The following is a 25,276-nucleotide window of genomic DNA, read 5'->3' on the forward strand; positions in this document are numbered from 1 at the left end:
TCAACTTTAGTTCTCAGTGACTTCTGAAATAGAGCTGAAATCGTTAGTTAATTAACAGCTCACCTTGAAATTAGTTTCACCCTGCATATTAGGTGCTGATATTTCTTGATGGATGATAAACAGATTGTGGGCAAAGGTCATCAATGCTCCCTGGAGGTCCTCGGCAATGGTCCTGGTGATGAGATGCAGAAGCATGTAGGTCAGTGCCTTATACTGCCTACAGCTACTAACATATCTGCTTTTATGCAAGTTAATTACTTGCCTGCCTTCATGTTGTTCACTCACATATACCTCCAGCCAATCACGTTCCCAACCTCTTGCTAGTCAGTTAAACACACACATCATTTATAACATACACTTTCACACACACCACCCTTTTCCCCCTTTTTTGACACACATCTTTCTTATTAGTCTTTTACACTTTCTTTCTTGCCATTCATTCACTTCCCATTCTGTTATTCACTCACACTCATTCCCTCCTTTGAATAATTTAGACCTCCCCCTTGAGAGTAATTTATATATCTTTATCTGCCATTCATGCACACACCTCCGTACTTTATTTCCACATTTCCCCCCTGCCCTTCACTTACATATGCCTCACATCCTACAATTCATTCTGATATTAAAACATTTTCATCCCACAGTCCACTTACATATGCATTACTTCCCATTCTACTATTCAGTAAATGCTATTTCTGCCACTCGCACACTTCCCTTTGGCTATTACCATAAAAACATTTATGCTATTTATCTATGCACCTCTTTTTGCCATGTTTACTTTATATTTGTAATTTGTTCCTCAGTCACAAAACAGACATTTATTGTATTAAAAAAAACCATTATTTTCTTTCTAATGATATTTTGAATAGCTAGTAAAAAATATAACTCTAAGAAGTTACAATTTCAAATGATTTAATTTGAAATGGACTGCTGTTAATTGACATTCCCCTACCTATCATTCACCTTTCCTTTCTTGCCACTTAAGTGCACATCATACCTCTTGCCATTCACTCGCATAAACCTTTTCTGTTGCCATACATTCACACACACCTTCTCAACTGCTTCTCAATCAGATAAACACTGTCATTTACTGAAACAGCGCCTCTCCTGCCATTCAGTCACACAAGACCTCAACTGCTTCTCAATCACATACACACTGTCATTTACTGACACATCTTTTCACCTGCTATTCCCTCACACACACCTTCTCAACTGCTATTCAATAACATTCACACTGTAATTTACTGACACAGCTCCTCTCCTGCCATTCACTCACACACACCTTCTCAACTGCTATTCAATAACATTCACACTGTAATTTACTGACACAGCTCCTCTCCTGCCATTCACTCACACACACCTTCTCAACTGCTTCTCAATCACATACACACTGTCATTTACTGACACAGCTCCTCTCCTGCCATTCAGTCACACACACCTTCTCAACTGCTTCTCAATCACATACACACTGTAATTTACTGACACAGCTCCTCTCCTGCCATTCACTCACACACACCTTCTCAACTGCTTCTCAATCACATACACACTGTCATTTACTGACACAGCTCCTCTCCTGCCATTCAGTCACACACACCACCTCAAGTGCTTCTCAATCACATACACACTGATATTTACTGACACAGCTCCTCTCCTGCCATTCACTCACACACACCTTCTCAACTGCTTCTCAATCACATACACACTGTCATTTACTGACACAGCTCCTCTCCTGCCATTCACTCACACACACCACCTCAACTGCTTCTCAATCACATACACACTGTCATTTACTGACACAGCTCCTCTCCTGCCATTCACTCACACACACCTTCTCAACTGCTTCTCAATCACATACACACTGTCATTTACTGACACAGCTCCACTCCTGCCATTCACTCACACACACCTTCTCAACTGCTTCTCAATCACATACACACTGTCATTTACTGATACAGCTCCTCTCCTGCCATTCAGTCACACACACCACCTCAACTGCTTCTCAATCACATACACACTGATATTTACTGACACAGCTCCTCTCCTGCCATTCACTCACACACACCTTCTCAACTGCTATTCAATCATTTTCACACTGTCATTTACTGACACAGCTCCTCTCCTGGCATTCACTCTCACACACCTTCTCAACTGATTCTCAATCACATACACACTGTCATTTACTGACACAGCTCCTCTCCTGCCATTCACTCACACACACCACCTCAACTGCTTCTCAATCACATACACACTGTCATTTACTGACACAGCTCCTCTCCTGCCATTCACTCACACACACCTTCTCAACTGCTTCTCAATCACATACACACTGTCATTTACTGACACAGCTCCTCTCCTGCCATTCACTCACACACACCTTCTCAACTGCTTCTCAATCACATACACACTGTCATTTACTGACACAGCTCCTCTCCTGCCATTCACTCACACACACCACCTCAACTGCTTCTCAATCACATACACACTGTCATTTACTGACACAGCTCCTCTCCTGCCATTCACTCACACACACCTTCTCAACTGCTTCTCAATCACATACACACTGTCATTTACTGACACAGCTCCTCTCCTGCCATTCACTCACACACACCACCTCAACTGCTTCTCAATCACATACACACTGTAATTTACTGACACAGCTCCTCTCCTGCCATTCACTCACACACACCACCTCAACTGCTTCTCAATCACATACACACTGTCATTTACTGACACAGCTCCTCTCCTGCCATTCACTCACACACACCTTCTCAACTGCTTCTCAATCACATACACACTGTCATTTACTGACACAGCTCCTCTCCTGCCATTCACTCACACACACCTTCTCAACTGCTTCTCAATCACATACACACTGTCATTTACTGACACAGCTCCTCTCCTGCCATTCAGTCACACACACCACCTCAAGTGCTTCTCAATCACATACACACTGATATTTACTGACACAGCTCCTCTCCTGCCATTCACTCACACACACCTTCTCAACTGCTTCTCAATCACATACACACTGTCATTTACTGACACAGCTCCTCTCCTGCCATTCACTCACACACACCACCTCAACTGCTTCTCAATCACATACACACTGTCATTTACTGACACAGCTCCTCTCCTGCCATTCACTCACACACACCTTCTCAACTGCTTCTCAATCACATACACACTGTCATTTACTGACACAGCTCCACTCCTGCCATTCACTCACACACACCTTCTCAACTGCTTCTCAATCACATACACACTGTCATTTACTGATACAGCTCCTCTCCTGCCATTCAGTCACACACACCACCTCAACTGCTTCTCAATCACATACACACTGATATTTACTGACACAGCTCCTCCCCTGCCATTCACTCACACACACCTTCTCAACTGCTATTCAATCATTTTCACACTGTCATTTACTGACACAGCTCCTCTCCTGGCATTCACTCTCACACACCTTCTCAACTGATTCTCAATCACATACACACTGTCATTTACTGACACAGCTCCTCTCCTGCCATTCACTCACACACACCACCTCAACTGCTTCTCAATCACATACACACTGTCATTTACTGACACAGCTCCTCTCCTGCCATTCACTCACACACACCTTCTCAACTGCTTCTCAATCACATACACACTGTCATTTACTGACACAGCTCCTCTCCTGCCATTCACTCACACACACCTTCTCAACTGCTTCTCAATCACATACACACTGTCATTTACTGACACAGCTCCTCTCCTGCCATTCACTCACACACACCACCTCAACTGCTTCTCAATCACATACACACTGTCATTTACTGACACAGCTCCTCTCCTGCCATTCACTCACACACACCTTCTCAACTGCTTCTCAATCACATACACACTGTCATTTACTGACACAGCTCCTCTCCTGCCATTCACTCACACACACCACCTCAACTGCTTCTCAATCACATACACACTGTAATTTACTGACACAGCTCCTCTCCTGCCATTCACTCACACACACCACCTCAACTGCTTCTCAATCACATACACACTGTCATTTACTGACACAGCTCCTCTCCTGCCATTCACTCACACACACCTTCTCAACTGCTTCTCAATCACATACACACTGTCATTTACTGACACAGCTCCTCTCCTGCCATTCACTCACACACACCTTCTCAACTGCTTCTCAATCACATACACACTGTCATTTACTGACACAGCTCCTCTCCTGCCATTCACTCACACACACCACCTCAACTGCTTCTCAATCACATACACACTGTCATTTACTGACACAGCTCCTCTCCTGCCATTCACTCACACACACCACCTCAAGTGCTTCTCAATCACATACACACTGATATTTACTGACACAGCTCCTCTCCTGCCATTCACTCACACACACCACCTCAACTGCTTCTCAATCACATACACACTGTCATTTACTGACACAGCTCCTCTCCTGCCATTCAGTCACACACACCACCTCAACTGCTTCTCAATCACATACACACTGTCATTTACTGACACAGCTCCTCTCCTGGCATTCACTCACACAAACCTTCTCAACTGCTTCTCAATCACATACACACTGTCATTTACTGACACAGCTCCTCTCCTGCCATTCACTCACACACACCTTCTCAACTGCTATTCAATAATTTTCACACTGTCATTTACAGACACAGCTCCTCTCCTGCCATTCACTCACACACAGCTTCTCTGCATGCATTATAAATCCTGCCAATAAGTTTGTCAGTTTTTTTAGGGGCAGATTACAAGTGGAGCACTAATCAACGCTCCCGCTCGAGCGTTAACTGTGCTAGATGTAAGTTTTTTGCTCTTGTCGGGTTGCGCTCGTATTATGAGTTGAAAGTAAACTGTTTTTGCTCATGCGCTAACCCGACAAGGGCAAAAAGCCAAATGTTCTATATCTAGTGCGCATTCACGTATTCCCCCGTAGAAATCAATGGAGAAAAAAACTAGCACCCCTGTGACTCTGGGGCCAGCACAGCTTCCTGTGAGTGCCAGTGAGCAGCCAGGGCTGAGCATTACAGAGTCATGGGATGTGTACCCAGTCCAGTCTGAGAGTGCAGTCCCCTTCCGTGTTTTGTAAATGCCTAGGGTGATTACATAAGCATGTGCACCCTTCACTTGTTTTCAGTTTGTTGGATTGAGAGCTTGCATTGTGTGGCTGTTTTAGGGACCCAGGTTTTGGAAGGGACCTTGACGAGGTACCCGGGCTGTCCCATTTGGCCAAATGCGGTAACTAACCCTTCCATTTTTGCTCTCTATAAATACATATATACACATATAAATACATATGTTTACACACACATATATATGTTAATATATATCCATCTTTAGACATGTATATGTATGTATCTCAATGTTAAAGCCCTTTACCTGCCTTTTTTTTCTTCTAACACCTGAGACCTCATATCTTTGAGCCCTTTAAACCTTTGTGTGCAATATTCTTTTTTTAAATAATTTTTTATTAGATGGTGTTATTATGAGTGTAACTATATTTTGCAATGTATTTTTGATGTGTTTTGTGCTACTTTTTAGTTTTGCAAAACAGTTTACCAGAGCTCTGAAGTCTCTGTTATCATTCTAGCATAAATTGCGATGGCGCTCAATCGATCGTGTTTACTTTCAACTCATACCAGGGGTAAGCCGACAAGCGCAAAACCCCACCACGTTTGCACTCCCCTCGTAATCTGGCCTATAATGTTTCTCAAATCATGGCATAATCTTATTCAATGCCATACCATCAATGTACATTAAAACTGAAAGACTATATTATTAATGCTTACTACACAATGCATATCATATATACAATGCAGCAAAAGAAACAAAAGAATGGACCAAATAATAAAAAATAACAAACACAATAGAAAAAAACAGCATACAGCACATCTGTGCGTTCCATTACCACATAGTTGGTGACACAGATGGATAAGTTACAGCAACAGATTTGATCAATACTCACAGCATTCCCAGACGGTGCCTCTTCTGGTTTTCCAGGAGCACAAATACTGTTCCTTGTTTCTCCTGAAAGCACAGAAAAAAATGTTTGCGGCTTTATGGTATCTAATAAACAATAAAAAACAATATTTATTATTTTTTTGTATGCTTTCTTGACATTTAATATACGTAACATATTAGGGCTTAAAAACAAATGTATGTCTGATCTTTTAGTAGGAAAATTATCAGAATAAGGAATGAGATCAGAATTATCAATACACAAACTGTCAACACATTCAAAGACCCATATAATTGTGTTAATATTTTATCACCATTTTCCTACAAATTGCATTATACTACTTACCTTAGGTATCTATGCACATATCTGTCATTATTATTTGTATAGCTCCGCAAAATTTATCTCACCATGCAGGCATACACACAAAACGCTCCCATAACAGGTATTCTCTGTTATATCATATTCTCATTTTAGACTTTGGGGCATATTTATCAAAGTGCGAGCGGACATGATACATTGTAGTGTATCATGTCCGCTGCACATCGATAAATGCCGACAACATACGCTGTCTGCATTTATCATTGCACAAGCAGTTCACCAGAACTGCTTGTGCAATACCGCCCCTGCAGATTCGCGGCCAATTGGCAGCTAGCAGGGGTGTCAATCAACCCGATCGTATTCGAACGGGTTGATTTCTGTCCGCCGCCTCAGAGCAGGCGGAAAAAGTTATGGAGCAGCGGTCTTTATAACTTCTGTTTCCGGCGAGCCTGAAGGCTCACTGGAAACAAGGGGCATCAAGCTCCATTCGGAGCTCGATAATTCGGCCCCATTAGGTGATATTAGCGTGTTTATTGTTGATGTATGTATCCACTATTTTACTGAAATTGTTTTGTTTTATATATGAAATAAATATAAATGAACTAACTGTATATGATATCTGGGTCTTATTGTAGCACATTTGTTACACTACGAGTTCTTAGTTATGCCTTTGCAATGCTCCCGCTGTTTTTCATCGGTTTGTTATGAACATCTTCAAAGAACATCTGAATAAGTTTGTTACGGTCTACTTGGATGATATCTTGATTTACTCTAAGACATTTGAAGAACACACACTCAATTTCAGGCAGATATTACAGCTAATGTATGCTAAGCTATAAAAGTGCCTGTTTCATCAGACCTAGCTTGCATTCTTAGGATATATTATCACCTCTCAGGTGCCTGAAACAGATCCAGAGAAATTATCTTCCGGCTTGCATTTGCCATGTCCAAATACTATTAAAGGTCTTTCTAAGATTTGCAAACTATTACAGGGGAATAATCAAAGGGTACTCATCAATCATTGCTCATTTGACAGCTTTAAATTCTAAAGGAAATGGTCTACTGAAACCACTGCCTGTTCCACAACATACATGGACACATATATATGTATGGATTTTATTGTAGATTCATCAGCATCTAATGGGGACACTGTTGTCTGGGTTGTGGTTGACCACTTTTTCAAAATGGCACCTTTTGTCCCTTTTTTAAAAACTTCCCTTAGCTAAAGAAGCTAACATCATGGTCTACCTATGAATATAGACTCTGATACAGACTCAGAGTTTACTTTAAGATTCTGGAGGGTAATCTGTTGAAACTTAGGAACTGTTCCTTATCCTCATCTTATTCATCCCAATGGCTAGACAGAAAGAACCTATCAAAGCCTGGATGGTTATATATGTCATTATACATTTACATGCCAAGATAACTTAGTTGATTTAGTGGCAAATTTGTTCATAATTCTTGTGTAAAGGTTTATCTCAAGACTACTCCTTTCTTTGCTGCTCTGGGATATCCTCCTCATTACTTCCCACTTGTAATCTCCTCAACAGAAATTCCTGCAGCTGATCCTCAAGTAAGCAATCCACTTTGACTAGTCCTTATGAAATCCGTTGCTTCATATAAAGCTATGTCAGATTGTAGACGTCCTCTTGTAAACACCCTACCGCTAAGTTCGGACCACGGTAAGTCTGCCCATTTCATATCCTATAATGAGTACATTTTTCACCTATAAACTTGTCTTACCTTCTACCTTATGGGTTCATCCAGTGTTTAGTGTTTCCTTACTCAAACCTTATGACTGTGATCACTTCTTTTCCGCAGTTACTTGTCTGGCTCCAGAATTTGTTTGATGGAGAACCAAAATATGAAACTACAAACATCATGGACTGTAAATGTCAGAGTTGAGGTCTGTTTTACCTTCTGGATTGGAAAGGATATCCCATTACAGAATGGCTCTAGGTACCTGCTTGAGATCTCAATGCCACTTCTCTGGTGGCTGCTTATCATTGAGCCAATCCTGATAAACTTTACATATAATTTGTTTATTGTCTGGGGATATTTAACTTTTTTGCCTCCCTTGGAAACATTTTCTGCGGACGCCCACAGCTCAGTAGATGGACAATGGCAAGGACAACACCTACAGCTCAGTAGATGGACAGTGACATGTCCCAGAAACATAACAAGCAAACATTTATTTTCAGCAAACTATTTCAGTTATATTTACACTCTCCAATAACTCATTGGTCTACGGAAGTGTATTGTATACCCCATAAATCCATCACTGTCTTGATTAATCTTGGTGGACTTATCTCACCTTACTTTCCAGTTGATCCTCTTTATTACTACTCCACTTACACCTAGTTTATTTTCTCCCCAACCATTCCACTGTTATTTAAACCAATGCATAAGTTTTTAAATCGGTGCCTTCCACTAAAATATCACTACAGCTTGCAACTTGTTTATATGACCTATTTAGGCATTTTAAAGGTACACTATACTATAAATGTTTCTGTCATCCTCATGGAAGAGCAATATTTAAACATGTAAGAACTAATTTTGCATGAAGAAAATATCAATTAAAAGCTTAACTAATAGACCTGAATCAGTTGTACACTTCATACTAATGCTCAGTGAGAATTAGCAGGGAATGCCTATCAGCCAATGAGCACTGACTGGTAGTATCTTTCAGCCAATCAACATTAGTAGAAAGTACACAACTGATACAGATTTTTTTTTTTGAATTTTGAGTTCAGTCTGTCCCTTTAACCCTAATAAATATAGAGAGCTACTGAATACACTGGCACTTTACGAATTCTAAAAATAGCTCCCCTATATGCATGTTCTTACCTTCACATCATAGCCGATGCCATGTGCTCTGCACATCTGGAAGAAAACACTGTAATACACAACAGACAGGTTTGTGTGTAGGAGACGAGTGCTAAGAACTGCAACACGACTTGCGTTTGGAGCAGTCTGTAGGAGAAAAAAAAACAGAGCATATAATAAGTTAGCTTGTATGTGTGATATCATCAATATATACATTTCATTAAGCTTAGGATGATACCTAGCACCCTTTAACATCACAGGGAGGAGCTCTTCAAACATGGATATCTGCTTGAAAGAAGAGACATTAAACTCACAATTACATTCCCAAAAAGGGGCAAATTACAAGTGGAGCGCAAACTGCGCTAGAATTAAGCTTTTTGCGGGTGTCGGGTTGCGCTCATATTAGAAGTCGAAAGTAAAAAGTTATTGCTCATGCGCCATAGACGTGAGTAAAATGTGAACTTAGAATAAAGCGCACCATAACATATTCCCCCATAGAAGTCAATGGACCAAAAAAAAAAAAAACTCTAAGGGGTCGATTTATGAAGCAGCAGATGCTGCTTCAGACCCACTCCGCTTCAGGTCCGCCTGAAGCGGAAGTTAAGAAGCAGCGGTCCTATGACCTCTGCTCCTTAACTCGTCCGCCATCTCTGAGGTGGCGGACAGCAATCAGCCCGGTCGGGTTGATTGACACCCCCTGCTAGTAGCCGATTGCAGGGGGCGGCATTCCACCAGCAGTTCACTAGAACTGTTGGTGCAGTGATACATGCCAACAGCGTATGCTGTCGGCATTTATCGATGTGCAGCGGACATGATACGATACAGCGTATCATGTCCGTCTGCATCTTAATAAATTGACCCCTATCACCCTACTCGGGCGCAAACCCGATTGCATATTTTCAAGTGCCCTAACCCGACATGTAAATATGAATATTTCACATTCCAATGTTCTTCACATAGCATAATATGTTCTATATATCTATCTGTTCTATAATCTAAATTTCAGTATGGGTTTTTCAAATCTTTATTAATACAATGAAGAAACTTAGATGTATATACATATATACACCCTAACTGTATAAGCCTAATGCTACAGAATCTATAATGCGTTACCATAGTTGGAACAGTTATACACCTAAGGATTATTCCTTGGGTATACAGAGATTCCAGATGGATATCAGGATGATGTATGTATGTATATATATATATATGTGTGTGTGTGTATATATATATATATATATATATATATATATATATATATACTATGTAAATATGTAATTACTAGAGGGAACTATGACATGAGACAACAGATACAAGTGCACTATAGAATTAAATAAATAAAATTGAGGCTATATGATAAACTCTGTCTAGTCAGTGTTGTCCTTACTAACACATAAATTGGAGAAATATAAATGTAAGTGTTGATGTAACCAAATGAATAGGGACATTTATAGTAAGTATAACTTTATACATGTATATATGGTCATATGTTTAACCTACTGATGTTCATATCCTATATTGATATTCATATCCTGTATATTTATTATTATTTATTATGCAGTGATGTACAACTCCTCTACACATGCATTATTGAGTTACTGTTACCTTAAGATTTGCACTGAGACAAGCTTGTTTGTTTTTAACCAATAAATGAGCATCATGGAGTTCAAAGGTTTTGAGACAGGTGTGTTACTCTAGCTATGATTACGATGCTTAGCCGAAACATGCAAGCTGTTGACACATTGGAGTAGATTTATCAAGCAGCGGATGCTGCAATCTATTCCAGAAGTTTCCGGCTCACAGGAGACTTAAGTTAAGAAGCAGCGGTCATAAGACCTCTGAGGTGACGGACTGCAATCATCCCGATCAGATATGATCGGGGTGATTGAGACCCCCTGCTATCAGCTGATTGGCCGCGAATGTGCAGGAGGCGACATTGCACAAGCATTTCATGACAGCCTAATCTGAATGGTTAGGTGTATCGGGATCACGGATTGGAGGATCGGCTTACTTGGTCGGGGGATGCCCGCAAACTGCACGAGACGAACGGACAGTGCGCAGCAGCTGAATGCAACAGGTTTCAGAGAAGACGCTGAGAAGACTTATGCAACATATTGACCTACACAACGGATGAAGTAAAACGGAAGGCTATACACCAGGGACCGGTGAGTGGATTCAGCCATAGAGCTGCTAGCACGTGCTGCTAGTTTTGATATCCTCTCCGGTGGTGTTATTAGTAGATTACGTTTTTGAATATGTATGTGCAATTTCATTTGTCACCTAAGTTATCTGCTTTCCTTTTAAGACTGATCACACTAAGGTGCTTTAGGCTACACATTTGAGAGTGTAGGAGCATTGCATAGGGGCAGAATACACTTTAATAGCTACAGTTATGAACTGTCTTAAAATCTAAATTTCAGTGCAATTTAACAATTCCACTTCTTTCTGACTATATATATATATATATATATATATATATATATATATATATATATATATATATATATATACAGGGAGTGCAAAATTATTAGGCAAATGAGTATTTTGACCACATCATCCTCTTTATGCATGTTGTCTTATTCCAAGCTGTATAGGCTCGAAAGCCTACTACCAATTAAGCATATTAGGTGATGTGCATCTCTGTAATGAGAAGGGGTGTGGTCTAATGACATCAACACCCTATATCAGGTGTGCATAATTATTAGGCAACTTCCTTTCCTTTGGCAAAATGGGTCAAAAGAAGGACTTGACAGGCTCAGAAAAGTCAAAAATAGTGAGATATCTTGCAGAGGGATGCAGCACTCTTAAAATTGCAAAGCTTCTGAAGCGTGATCATCGAACAATCAAGCGTTTCATTCAAAATAGTCAACAGGGTCGCAAGAAGCGTGTGGAAAAACCAAGGCGCAAAATAACTGCCCATGAACTGAGAAAAGTAAAGCGTGCAGCTGCCAAGATGCCACTTGCCACCAGTTTGGCCATATTTCAGAGCTGCAACATCACTGGAGTGCCCAAAAGCACAAGGTGTGCAATACTCAGAGACATGGCCAAGGTAAGAAAGGCTGAAAGACGACCACCACTGAACAAGACACACAAGCTGAAACGTCAAGACTGGGCCAAGAAATATCTCAAGACTGATTTTTCTAAGGTTTTATGGACTAATGAAATGAGAGTGAGTCTTGATGGGCCAGATGGATGGGCCCGTGGCTGGATTGGTAAAGGGCAGAGAGCTCCAGTCCGACTCAGACGCCAGCAAGGTGGAGGTGGAGTACTGGTTTGGGCTGGTATCATCAAAGATGAGCTTGTGGGGCCTTTTTGGGTTGAGGATGGAGTCAAGCTCAACTCCCAGTCCTACTGCCAGTTTCTGGAAGACACCTTCTTCAAGCAGTGGTACAGGAAGAAGTCTGCATCCTTCAAGAAAGCTCTTTTGACATATTAGAGCTCTTTTCTAATTAATTTGTTTATATATATATATATATATATACATACAGTATATCCTATATTATAAAAAGCCAAGTATGTATGTCCGACGCAGTCATGTGCAGTAGAGACTGCATGAGACAAACATACCTAGGTAGCCTTAACAACTTAATGAAGGCGCTGGTCGTTAATCCCTTGGCCTCTCTCTGCAGCAATCTCGCTAAAAATAGCGAGATTGTGCTATTTCTGCATGCCCCACGAGTGCTAGCAGGTGATTTGAACCTAACAGAGAAGTGAGAAGTGAAGCAGCAGAGAAGTGAAAACGCTGAGATTTGTGGAGTGGAAAACGCTTTTAAAGTTTGCGTGCTCCTTATCCTTCCAAGGAGGGACCGTGATCCTGCTGCTGGTGAGTTCTAAGGCTCTATAGAGGATCCGTAGGAAGGTGCTGTGACGTCAGCTTCACTGGAATCTCCGTCGGCGGAGATTTTGAAATAGATCCGCCTTGCTGTGCTCTAACAGAGAACTTTTACCTGTGCGATTAATGTGCATCTCAGTCGGATTTATCAACATTTATGGGCATATTGTTTTTTATTGTCTGAGTATAATATTACTTGCGTGACTTTTATTTATCTTGAATAAATACTACCTTGAATCGAGGATTGCACTGTCTTCCTTGTATCATTTCAGCAGAAATAGTCTTGCAGAGGTACTTTGTGTAACTCTCTGCATCGGGCCAGCGGTGGTGGTGTGGAAGGGTTAGGGGAGAGGCGGGTGGGCAGCCCATCGCTGGAGGGGGGGCAGGAGCGGGTGGGACTGCTATGCTGAAGAAAAAAAAATGTTGAGAGATTCGCAGGGAGGGGAAAGGAGGGGGCGAGGTGGGAGCGTGGCCGGGCGGGACCGCTGCACTGCAGAAAATAGCCTGTGTACACAGGCTTTAGGACTAGTCTATTTATAAATACGTAGAACATATTCTGCTATGTGCAGAACAATGCACTTACATATATGTCTATATCATAACACCTGTGACCTCATATCTTTCAGCCTTTAAAACTTTTTTGTGCTAAAAATCTAATTGATCTTTAATGCAAGTATGAGAAAGACAAAATGTTACGATATATACATGTGTTTTTCTTATTTATAACTAATTAACTCACCAGAGTAAATGCTATCGGCTAGATTTAGAGTTTGGCTTTAGCCGTCAAAACCAGCGTTAGAGGCTCCTAACGCTGGTTTTGGGCTACCGCTGGTATTTAGAGTCGTGTAGGTAAGGGTCTAACGCTCACTTTCCAGCCGCGACTTTTCCATACCGCAGATCCCCCTACGCCAATTGCGTATCCTATCTTTTCAATGGGATCTTTCTAACGCTGGTATTTAGAGTCGTGGCTGAAGTGAGCGTTAGAAATCTAACGACAAAACTCCAGCCGCAGAAAAAAGTCAGGAGTTAAGAGCTTTCTGGGCTAACGCCGGTTCATAAAGCTCTTAACTACTGTGCTCTAAAGTACACTAAAACCCATAAACTACCGTATATACTTGAGTATAAGCCGACTCGAGTATAAGCTGAGACCCCTAATTTTACCCCAAAAAAACTGGAAAAGTTATTGACTCGAGTATAAGCCGAGGCTGGGAAATGCAGCAGCTCACGGTAAATTTCAAAAATAAAAATACAGGTAGATAACAATAAAATTGCTTTAATTGAGGCATGTGGAAAAGAGGGTCAACAAAAACAATATATTATCAGTATATTCAACAAAAACAATATATAACATTAAAGTACCAAGCTAAAACACAAGCATCAAAATCCTTCCAAACTGGATTCCTCCTCCTCATCTGTATGTCCAAACAGAGCTTCAGCTGTAGCTGGTGTGAGGTTATCATCATATACATTGTCACAGAGTTCGCAGTCATCACTATCACAGCTGTCGTCCTCATACAAAGCACTGTCTTCACTGCCATCCATAGCATTTCTTATGGCACATTTCTTGAAGGCGTGCTTCACCATGTCCTCTGGAATGTCTTCCCATGCATCACGAACCCACTTTGCTATCAGTTCTATGTCAGGCTTCATCATATTTCCACCTTTTGTCAGTCAGGCTTGACCAGATGACATCCATTCGCACCACATCTTTCGCACACGGTCTTTGAAAGGTTTATTTAAACACACATCTAAGGGCTGTAATACAGATGTAAGCCCACCTGGAATAACGGCTAAAGTAACTTGAGAAGACTTTGCCAATATTTTTATGTCATCAGATGTGTGGGCTCTGAACATATCCCAAACTAGCAATGATGTTTTTTTCTTTAAGGCTGCTCCTGGTCGTCCGTTCCAAACTTCTTCCAGCCACTTTTTTGTTCCATCTTCATTCATCCAGCCTTTAACATGTGCGCGCACTGTAATTCGTGGTGGGAAATTTACCTTTTTAGGCAAGGTCTTTCTTTTAAAAATAATGACAGGCCGCAGTTTAGTTCCATTAGCCAAACATGACAGAACGACTGTAAAATGTTTTTTCTCATTACCTGTGGTTCTGAGTAAAACAGTTTTGTCTCCCAAACTTGCCACGGTTCTGTTGCTTGGAAGATCAAAGGTCATAGGTGTTTCATCCATATTCCCAATATCTCCCAGGTCATAGTTATGGATCTTTCTTTGTTTTATGATGAATTAATGGAATTACATCACTTTTTCATCAAGGTCTTTTGGCAACTTCTGTGAAATCTTTGTTCTTTGCCGCAAACATAGGCCATACCTATTCATGAAGCCAGTACACCATCCTGCTGATGCAACAACATTTTCAATGCCTGCTTTTAATTTGTCATCTTTAGCCATTTGAAGGGCACGTAAGCGAATTCCCATGCGTGTTACGCAGTAACCATTTTGACGACACTCCATAACCCATTTATGCAATTCAGTCTCTAGAGCCCCATATGGAGTTGTTAAACCACGTCAAGCTTTTTTTGCCTTTGGAATCTTTTCCAAGTCAGCCTTCATTTTCCGCCACTCCCTCACTTGTTTTTCATCAACACCAAATTCCCTACTTGCAATACTGTTATTGCTTTTTTCTGCTCTTGACACAACCTTTAGTTTGAAAGCAGCTTCGTATGACCTGCGTTTTTGTTTTGGTGCAGGATTAGAAGTACTGGGATCCATTTCTAACAGTAAAAAAAAAAAACTTAAAAAAAAAAAGCCATACCATAAAATAAAAATATACCGTAAACCCAACTCTAAAAATACTGTAACTAGAGTACAATCAAAATAAAGCTCTATCTGCTCCCCCCCCCCCCCCAAAAAAAATATAATTTGACAATATGTATGTGTATATTATGTCATATTTGCAAAGAACTTTTATGTCTGAAGAAAAGAACTGCGGTGTCTTCAAGCAATGCTTTGCAATTGTGACACTACAAAAATAAACAATCATTTATTGTAACTGCTTACCGTATATATTGCTCGTTTGCGTCCGGGGTTCATGCTAGTCTTTCATGCTATGAAACAGAGCATGCGCAGGCTCCTTACCTCTAGCGGAAGTCCTCGGTAAGTTCTTTTTTTTTTTTGTTCACTGGAGTATAAGCCGAAGTGGATTTTTCTGCCCAAAAAGTGGGCTGAAAAATTCGGCTTATACTCAAGTATATACGGTACCTATGTACCCCTAAACCGAGGTCCCCCCACATCGCCGCCACTCTATTAAAATTTTTTAACCCCTAATCTGCCGACCGCACACCGCTGCCACCTACGTTATCCCTATGAATCCCTAATCTGCTGCCCCTAACACCGCCGACCCCTATATTATATTTATTAACCCCTAATCTGCTGCCCCCGTCGCCTCCACCTACCTACAATTATTAACCCCTAATCTGCCAACCGGACCTCACCGCCACTATAATAAATGTATTAACCCCTAATCCGCCTCACTCCCCCTATAATAAATAGTATTAACCCCTAATCTGCCCTCCCTAACATCGCAGACACCTAACTTCAAGTATTAACCCCTAATCTGCCGACCGGACCTCACCGCTACTCTAATAAATTTATTAACCCCTAAAGCTAAGTCTAACCTTAACCCTAACACTCCCCTAAGTTAAATATAATTTAAATCTAACGAAATAAATTAACTCTTATTAAATAAATTATTCCTATTTAAAGCTAAATACTTACCTGTAAAATAAACCCTAATATAGCTACAATATAACGAATAATCGGAACAGCCAATAGAATGCGAGCTCAATCTGATTGGCTGATCCAATCAGCCAATCGGATTGAACTTGAATCTGATTGGCTGATTCCATCAGCCAATCAGAATTTTCCTACCTTAATTCCGATTGGCTGATAGAATCCTATCAGCCAATCGGAATTCGAGGGACGCCATCTTGGATGACGTCCCTTAAAGGAACCTTCATTCTGTTTTAGGACGTCGGAAGAAGAGGATGGATCCGCGCTCGAGGTCTTGAAGATTGAGCCGCTCGTCATCGGATGGAAGAACATAGAAGATGCGGCTTGGATGAAGATGTTTGCCGGTCCAGATCTACTCTTCTGCCCGGATAGGATGAAGACTTCTGCCCGAAGATGGAGTTCTTCAGCCGCCGCTTGGATCAAGACTTCAGCCGGAGGATGGACGTCACTCTTCAGCCCCCGCTTGGGCTTGGATCAAGACTTTGGAGGCTCTTCTGGACCGATCGGTGAACCCGGTGTGGTGAAGACAAGGTAGGGAGATCTTCAGGGGCTTAGTGTTAGGTTTATTTAAGGGGGGTTTGGGTTAGATTAGGGGTATGTGGGTGGTGGGTTGTAATGTTGGGGGGGGTATTGTATGGTTTTTTTACAGGCAAAAGAGCTGAATTCTTTGGGGCATGCCCCGCAAAGGGCCCTTTTAAGGGCTGGTAAGGTAAAAGAGCTTTTCTATTTTTTTTATTTTTTATTTTGGAGGTCTTTGTTATTTTATTAGGGGGCTTAGAGTAGGTGTAATTAGCTTAAAATTGTTGTAATATTTTTCTAATGTTTGTAAATATTTTTTTATTTTTGTAACTTAGTTCTTTTTTATTTTTTGTACTTTAGTTAGTTTATTTAATTGTATTTATTTGTAGGTATTTGTATTTAATTAATTTATTGATAGTGTAGTGTTAGATTTAATTGTAGATAATTGTAGGTATTTTATTTAATTAATTTATTGATAGTGTAGTGTTAGGTTTAATTGTAACTTAGGTTAGGATTTATTTTACAGGTAATTTTGTAATTATTTTAACTAGGTAGCTATTAAATAGTTATTAACTATTTAATAGCTATTGTACCTGGTTAAAATAATTACAAAGTTGCCTGTAAAATAAATATTAATCCTAAAATAGCTACAATATAATTATAATTTATATTGTAGCTTTATTAGGGTTTATTTTACGGGTAAGTATTTAGCTTTAAATAGGAATAATTTATTTAATAAGAGTTAATTTATTTAGTTAGAAATAAATTATATTTAACTTAGGGGGGTGTTAGGGTTAAGGTTAGACTTAGCTTTAGGGGTTAATACATTTATTAGAGTAGCGGTGAGGTCCGGTCGGCAGATTAGGGGTTAATACTTGAAGTTAGGTGTCGGCGATGTTAGGGAGGGCAAATTAGGGGTTAATACTATTTATTATAGGGTTATTGAGGCGGGAGTGAGGCGGATTAGGGGTTAATAACTTTATTATAGTAGCGGTGAGGTCCGGTCGGCAGATTAGGGGTTAATAAGTGTAGGTAGGTGGTGGCGACGTTGGGGGCGGCAGATTAGGGGTTAATAAATATAATAAAGGGGTCGGCAGTGTTAGGGGCAGCAGATTAGGGGTACATAGGGATAACGTAGGTTGCGGCGGTGTACGGAGCGGCAGATTAGGGGTTAAAAAATATATGCAGGGGTCAGCGATAGCGGGGGCGGCAGATTAGAGGTTAATAAGTGTAAGGTTAGGGGTGTTTAGACTCGGGGTGCATGTTAGAGTGTTAGGTGCAGACTTAGGAAGTGTTTCCCCATAGAAAACAATGGGGCTGCGTTAGGAGCTGAATGCTGCTTTTTTGCAGGTGTTAGGTTTTTTTTCAGCTCAAACAGCCCCATTGTTTCCTATGGGGGAATCGTGCAGGAGCACGTTTTTGAAGCTGGCTGCGTCCGTAAGCACCGCTGGTATTGAGAGTTACAGTGGCGGTAAATTATGCTATACGCTCCCTTTTTGGAGCCTAACGCAGCCCTTCTGTTAACTCTAAATACCAGCAGTATTTAAAAGGTGCGGGAGAAAAAAAGCATGCGTAGCTAACGCACCCCTTTGGCCGCAGAACTCTAAATCTAGCCGTATGTGAGCAGATACCATTCAGCTACACTTTTTACTTTTATCTAAATGGTGAAAACAAACAACCAATCAGGGCTGAGTTTATGCTTTGCTTTCAAGTGATATAGAGAGATTTCCCCATAATATTATTAGATTTCACAGTAAACCTCCTTAACTGAGGAAGGAAATAAAGTGACTGTGCCTGCACATGTCAGATGCACACACATGTTTAAAGTTCCTTTGCAATGGTATGTGGCTACAGAGGAATTTTGAGATGAAATATCTTCCTTTTTTATAGAGAGTTGTCAATGTGATATTTCCTATGCAGCTTTTTTAAAATATGCTGCATCATTTTCAAGTGATTCAGCATTTGGATGAAATGTCCCTTTTAAAGTGAAAGTAAAGTATTCCTCATTGCAATATATCCTAATACTCTATTGGTTCAATATATCATTTTCGCCTGTTTTTTTTTTCCTTTACTTCGATCTAATCATTTATATTTCAATTATTTATTTCCCTACCGTTATTGGCTTTACTCCTCCCACCCTCCTCTTCCTGGATTTTGTAGTCATTACGCATAGAGCAGTCCCACCCGCTCTACACGTAGGCTTCAAAGCTCGTTCACGATATTGCTATCTATTGCGCATGCGCTAATCGGCGATCAGCGTCCAAATGCGCATGCGAAGTTTCTCATCCACTATCGAAAATGCGCATGCGTCAAACAGTTTCTCATCCCCTATCGAAAATGCGCATGCGTCAAACGGTTGGGATACATAATACTGAATGAATAGAAACAATGCATGCGGGAATTGTGAACGCGCGACTGACATCAACTTGTTTTTATTGGACTCCGCGCATGCGCATTCGATGCGAGCAGGCTGTGACGTAGCTTTCTGGCCGCCGATCGGCCAGAAAGTCAATTGGTAAATACAAAAAACGTGACCAGGAAATAAAGTGACTCAGCAGAGACGGGCTGAATTGAAGAGGACAAAAATATGCGGTTACATGCAGCGAAAAGGGTATTTATGTGCACAATTTAAAAATATCATGAATGAAAGTGCTAATGTTTTTTAATCATTTATGTAAATCTGCAGAGCTGAAGACATAAGTTTACTTTCACTTTAAGTATAGTGACATTTTACCTGAAACTGTAACATTCTACAAAGTCATAGCTTAGATCAGAGCACAGCAAAGGAGAACAGGAACATGAATTCCACCAAGCTTTTCAAGGAGTGTATCCCTGAACTGCTCTTGATGTGAAAACTGTGTTAAAAATGGCAACCAAAAGGGACAGGAAACACCATGGGGTAGATTTATCAAATGTCGGGCGGACATGATCCTCTGTAGCAGGTCATGTCCACCCGACATCGCTAAATGCTGACAGCATACACTGCCGTCATTTAACATTGCACAAGCATTTCTAGTGAAAAGCTTGTGCAATGCCGCCCCCCTGCACGTATCTGATCGTGATGATTGCTATCCGCCACCTCAGAGGTTTACGACCGCTGCTTCTTAACGTTAGTTTCAGGCGGACCTGAAACTTCAGGGGTAGATTGCAGCATCCGCTGCTTGATGAATCTACCCCATGTGTTGTTTTGCTATAGAACAACATATAAGCCAAGTCTAAATATTTTTAAAACAAATTAAACATCTTTGCTGCAGCTGTTTTTCAATAGCAAAACTTCAACAACCACTTGGCTTGTATGGAGGAAACAATCTAGGCTTGAGTCTGCAGACAACAAGGCTAGCCACTGTCAATATGTTAATATAAAGTATATATATATCTATACCTATATATTCATATAGATATTTATTTTACAAAAAATAATTTTATATATATTTGTGAAGAACACTGGAATGTCAAATATTTATAACTACATTGAGGTTTAGCGCTGTAGGTCTAACGCGGTAATGGGTTAGTGCGCAAGCAATAAGTGTTAGTTTTTTTTTGGTTTTTTTTACAAGCGCGCTCCATTGAAGTCTATGGGGAGAAGAAGTGAATGCAGTTTGCGATATCTGAAATCCTGAAGTTAGCGTGCATTCAGCTAGAGTTGTGCGTTTGTGTTTTAATGCTGAAAAAATTGCCATTTCAGCGTTAAAACAGCACCGCAGCCATTACAAGTCTTGTCGGTATAGCTGTACCGCAAGCCTTTTAGCCTGTACCGCAATGTCAGTCCCACACACGTAACAATTACGTTTTTTTCATGGGATTCCCATAGCGCTGCCATTACAAGTTTTGCGGTGAGGCTAAAAAAACCTGCGTTACACCCTAAAACGACAAGATCTGTACCGCCATCTAAAAGCAGTAGTTATGAGTTTTGCGCTACAAAGCTGTTTATATAAAACTCATAACTAAACTGCTACAAAGTGCACTAAACACCTATAAAGTACCTATTAACCCCTAAACCAAGGCCCTCCCGCATCGCAAACGCTATATTAAATTTATTAACCCCTAATCTGCCGCTCCCAACATCGCCGCCACTAAAAAGAATTATTAACCCCTATTCCGCAGCTCCCGACATCGCCGCCCCTATAATATTTATTAACCCCGAAACCGCCACCCTCCCGCATCGCAAACACTATTTAAATATTATAAACCCCTAATCTGCCGTCCGCCCACATCGCCCCCCCTATACTTAAGTTATTAAGCCCTACACCGCCACCAATATAATAAACCTATTAACCCCTAAACCGCAAGCCCCCCCCAACGAAATATACTAAAGTAAACTATTAACCCCTAAACCGAAAGCCCTCCACATCGCAATAAACAAAATTAAACTAGTACCCCTAAACCTAACACCCCCTAACTTTAGATTAAAATTACAATTTCCCTACCTTAAATTAAATTAAAACTTACCTGTCAAATTAAAAGAACTAAGTTTAAACTAACAATTAAACTAATATAATTATTAAAGGGACATGAAACCCAATTTTTTTATTTCATGATTTAGAAAGAGTATGTGATTTTAATCAACTTTCTAATTTACTTCTATTATCTAAATTGCTTCATTCTCTTGATATTCTCTGCTGAAAAGTATATCTAGATAGGCTCAGTAGTTGCTGATTGGTGGTTGCAAATAGCTGCCTCATGTGATTGGCTCACCCATGTCCATTACTATTTCTTCAACAAAGAATATCTAAAGAATGAAGCAAATTAGATAATAGAAGTAAATTGGAAAGTTGTTTGAAATTGTATTCTCTACCTCAATCATGAAAGAAAAATGTTGGGTTTAAAAAAACCTAACTCTAAAAAAAACCTAAGCTACTCTTTGCCCTGAAAAGGGCATTTGTATGGGCATTGCCCTTAAAATGGGATTTAACTCTTTTATAAGCCCAAACCCTAATCTAAAAAAAAACACCCAAAAAACCCTAAAAAAAAAAAACTATCACTAACCCCCGACGATCCACTTACAGTTTTTGAAGTCCCGCTTGAACGATCTTCATCCAGGCGGCGAAGTCCTCATCCAGACGGCGAGAAGTCTTCATCCAGACGGCCTCTTCTATCTTCATCCAGGCGGCAAAGTCCTCATCCAGGCGGCAAGAAGTCTTCATCCAGGTGGCCTCTTCAATCTTCATACAAGGGCGGTATCTTCTATCTTGATCCCGGCAGCGTGGAGCGGGTCCATCCTGAAGACATCCAGCACGGAGCATCCTCTTTATACGGTCGCTGCCGTACACTGAATCTTCAATGCAAGGTACGCGATTCAAGATGGAGTCCCTTACATTCCTATTGGCTGAAAAATTTGAATCTGTAATGCTTGTGGGATACTCCTCTATCAGACCAAACTCGGCCAGTAGTCTTGTTATCCTGGCGTCGAGCCGGAATGATAGGGAATATCCCAGAGCAGAGAGAGTTAGTAAGATGAGGAGAGCGGCACTCACCACAGGCAGGACAGTCCCCAGCGGCAACGGCAGAGCAGTCCAAGGCAAACCACTAGAATGGTCGGACAGGCAGGATTTGGCAACAGTAAAGCAGTCCAAGGGCACACCACTAGAATGGTCAGACAGGCAGGGTTCGGCAACAAAGAGGCAATTCAGAACAACAGGGGTTAATAAGCAGAGTAGTCAGGCAGGCAGGGTTCAGCAGCAGTATATCAATCCAGCAATTCATGGGTATAACCGTCAGAGTAGTCAGACAGGCAGGGTTCAAACACATTAAGGCAATACAGTAGTAACGATCTATCACACCCAGGAGCACACAAACACCTATACTTGGGCAATGATAGATCGTTACTGGAAGACTTACATAGGCGCAGGATTCAAGACCGGCAACTGAGAGGAGCGTGTAGCGATGACGTCAGCGCCGCACGCATCCGACCCGACACAGCCCCTGACAACGAGCAGGGAAGCTGACGCCGCGCCCCTAGCAACGGCTAGATCGGTGCAGCGTGACAAAATCAGCCAATAGGAATTAGAGCTGCTAAAATCCTATTGGCTGTTCAAATCAGCCAATAGGATTTAAACAGCTCTCATTCTATTGGATGATGAATTATCCAATAGAAAGAGAGCTGCTTAAATCCTATTGACTGATTTAAACAGCCAATAGGATTTTAGCAGCTCTAATTCCTATTGGCTGATTCAAATTTTTCAGCAAATAGGAATGCAAGGGACGCCATCTTGAATCGCGTACCTTGCATTGAAGATTCAGTGTACGGCAGCGACCGTATGAAGAGGATGCTCCGCATCGGATGTCTTCAGGATGGACCTGCTGCGCTCCGCCGGGATCAAGATAGAAGATGCCGCCTGGATGAAGATTGAAGAGGCCGTCTGGATGAAGACTTTGCCGCCTGGATGAAGAGCGTTCAAGCGGGACTTCAAAGACTGTAAGTGGATCTTCGGGGGTTAGTGATAGGTTTGTTTAAGTTTTTTTTTTTTTTAGATTAGGGTTTGGAAAGCAAAAGAGGTAAATGCCATTTCAGGGCAATGCCCATACAAATGCCTTTTTCAGGGAATGGGTAGCTTAGGTTTTTTAGATAGTTTTTTTTATTTTGTGGGTTGGGGGGGGGGTTTGTAATGTTAGTGGGTCTTTGTAAAAAAAAAATTCAGGTAAAAGAGCTGTTTAATTTAGGGCAATGCCCTACAAAAGGCCCTTTTAAGGGCTATTGGTAGTTTATTCTAGATTAGGTTTTTTTTTATTTTGGGGTGTTTTTTTTTTTTAAATGGGTATAAGAATAGGAATAATTTTTATTAATTTTGATAATTTGTTATTTTGTGTAATGTATTTTTTTCATTTTGGGGTGGGTCTTTATTTTTAGATTAGGGCTTGGGCAGTTCATAAAAAAGCTGAATGCCCTTTTAAGGGCAGGAAAGAGAGCTAAATGCCCTATTAATGGCAATGCCCATACAAATGCCATTTTCAGGGCAATGGGTAGATTAGGTGTTGCTTTATTTATATTTTGTGAGTTTGGGGGGTTATATACTGTTAGGGGGTGTTTGTTTTCTTTTGTAGCAAAAGAGCTGTTAACTTTAGGGCAATGCCCTACAAAAGGCCCTTTGACGGCACCCAAAAGGCCCTTTTAAGGGCCCTTGGTAGTTTATTCTAGATTAGGATTTTTTTTTTTTAAAGGGCATTATAATATGAATATTTTTTGATTTTTGGATAATTTCGTTTGTTATTTTTTACTATGGTAGATTTTTTATTTTTTGTAATTTTAGGTTTTAGTGTAAGGCAGGTTAGGTTTTATTTCAAAGGTAAGTTTGTATTTATTTTAACTAGGTAGTTAGTAAATAGTTAATAACTATTTACTAACTAGTCTACCTAGTTAAAATAAATACAAACTTACCTGTGAAAGAAAAATAAAACCTAAGCTAGCTACAATGTAACTATTAGTTATTATGTAGCTAGTTTTGTTTTTATTTCACAGGTAAGTATTTAGTTTTAAATATTTATTATTTAGTTAATAATTGTAACTTTAGTTTAGCTCTATTTTAATTTTGTTAAAGTTAGGGGGTGTTAAGTTTAGGGTTACGGTTAGGGTTACGTTAGGGTTAGGTTTAGTGGTTAATATAGTTTAATTTAGGTTGTTGCGATGTGGGGGGCTGGCTGTTTATGGGGTTAATAGGTTTATTTAGTGGTAGTGATGTGGGAGGCCAGAGGTTTAGGAGTTAATACCTTTATTTAGTGGCGGTGATGTTGGGGTGTGGCGAAATATGGGTTAATAACTTTAATATAGTGGCAGCGATGTTGGGGTGCGGCGGAATAGGGGTTAATAACTTGAATATAGTAGATGCAATATCGGGAGCGGCAGATTAGGGGTTAATAACATAATGTAGGTGGCGGCGATTTCGGGGGCAGCAGATTGGGGGTGTTTAGACTCGGAGTTTATGTTAGGTTTAAACGTTAGTTTTTTTCCCCCCATAGACATCAATGGGACTGCGTTACAGAGCTTTTCTTTCCGCGATTGCAGGTGTTACGTTTTTTTCTGACCTGCTCTCCCCATTGATGTCTATTGCGAGCAC

At 40.6% G+C, this 25,276-nt stretch overlaps 1 protein-coding gene across 1 annotated transcript in view; it reads right to left on the reverse strand.

The window, feature by feature from the left end:
• The window catches only part of IQCH (IQ motif containing H), a 369,607-nt gene that overhangs the window by 14,793 nt on the left and 329,538 nt on the right, over positions 1 to 25,276 (reverse strand). Inside the window, exons 18-20 of the mRNA XM_053719577.1 lie at positions 9,149 to 9,274; positions 5,990 to 6,051; positions 64 to 172 (exon numbers count right to left, since the gene is read on the reverse strand). Of these exons, the coding sequence (XP_053575552.1) occupies positions 64 to 172; positions 5,990 to 6,051; positions 9,149 to 9,274 (297 nt within the window). The remainder of the gene's footprint in view (positions 1 to 63; positions 173 to 5,989; positions 6,052 to 9,148; positions 9,275 to 25,276) is intronic.

The sequence above is a fragment of the Bombina bombina genome, chromosome 6 (assembly GCF_027579735.1).
Source record: "Bombina bombina isolate aBomBom1 chromosome 6, aBomBom1.pri, whole genome shotgun sequence".
Lineage (NCBI taxonomy): Eukaryota > Metazoa > Chordata > Amphibia > Anura > Bombinatoridae > Bombina > Bombina bombina.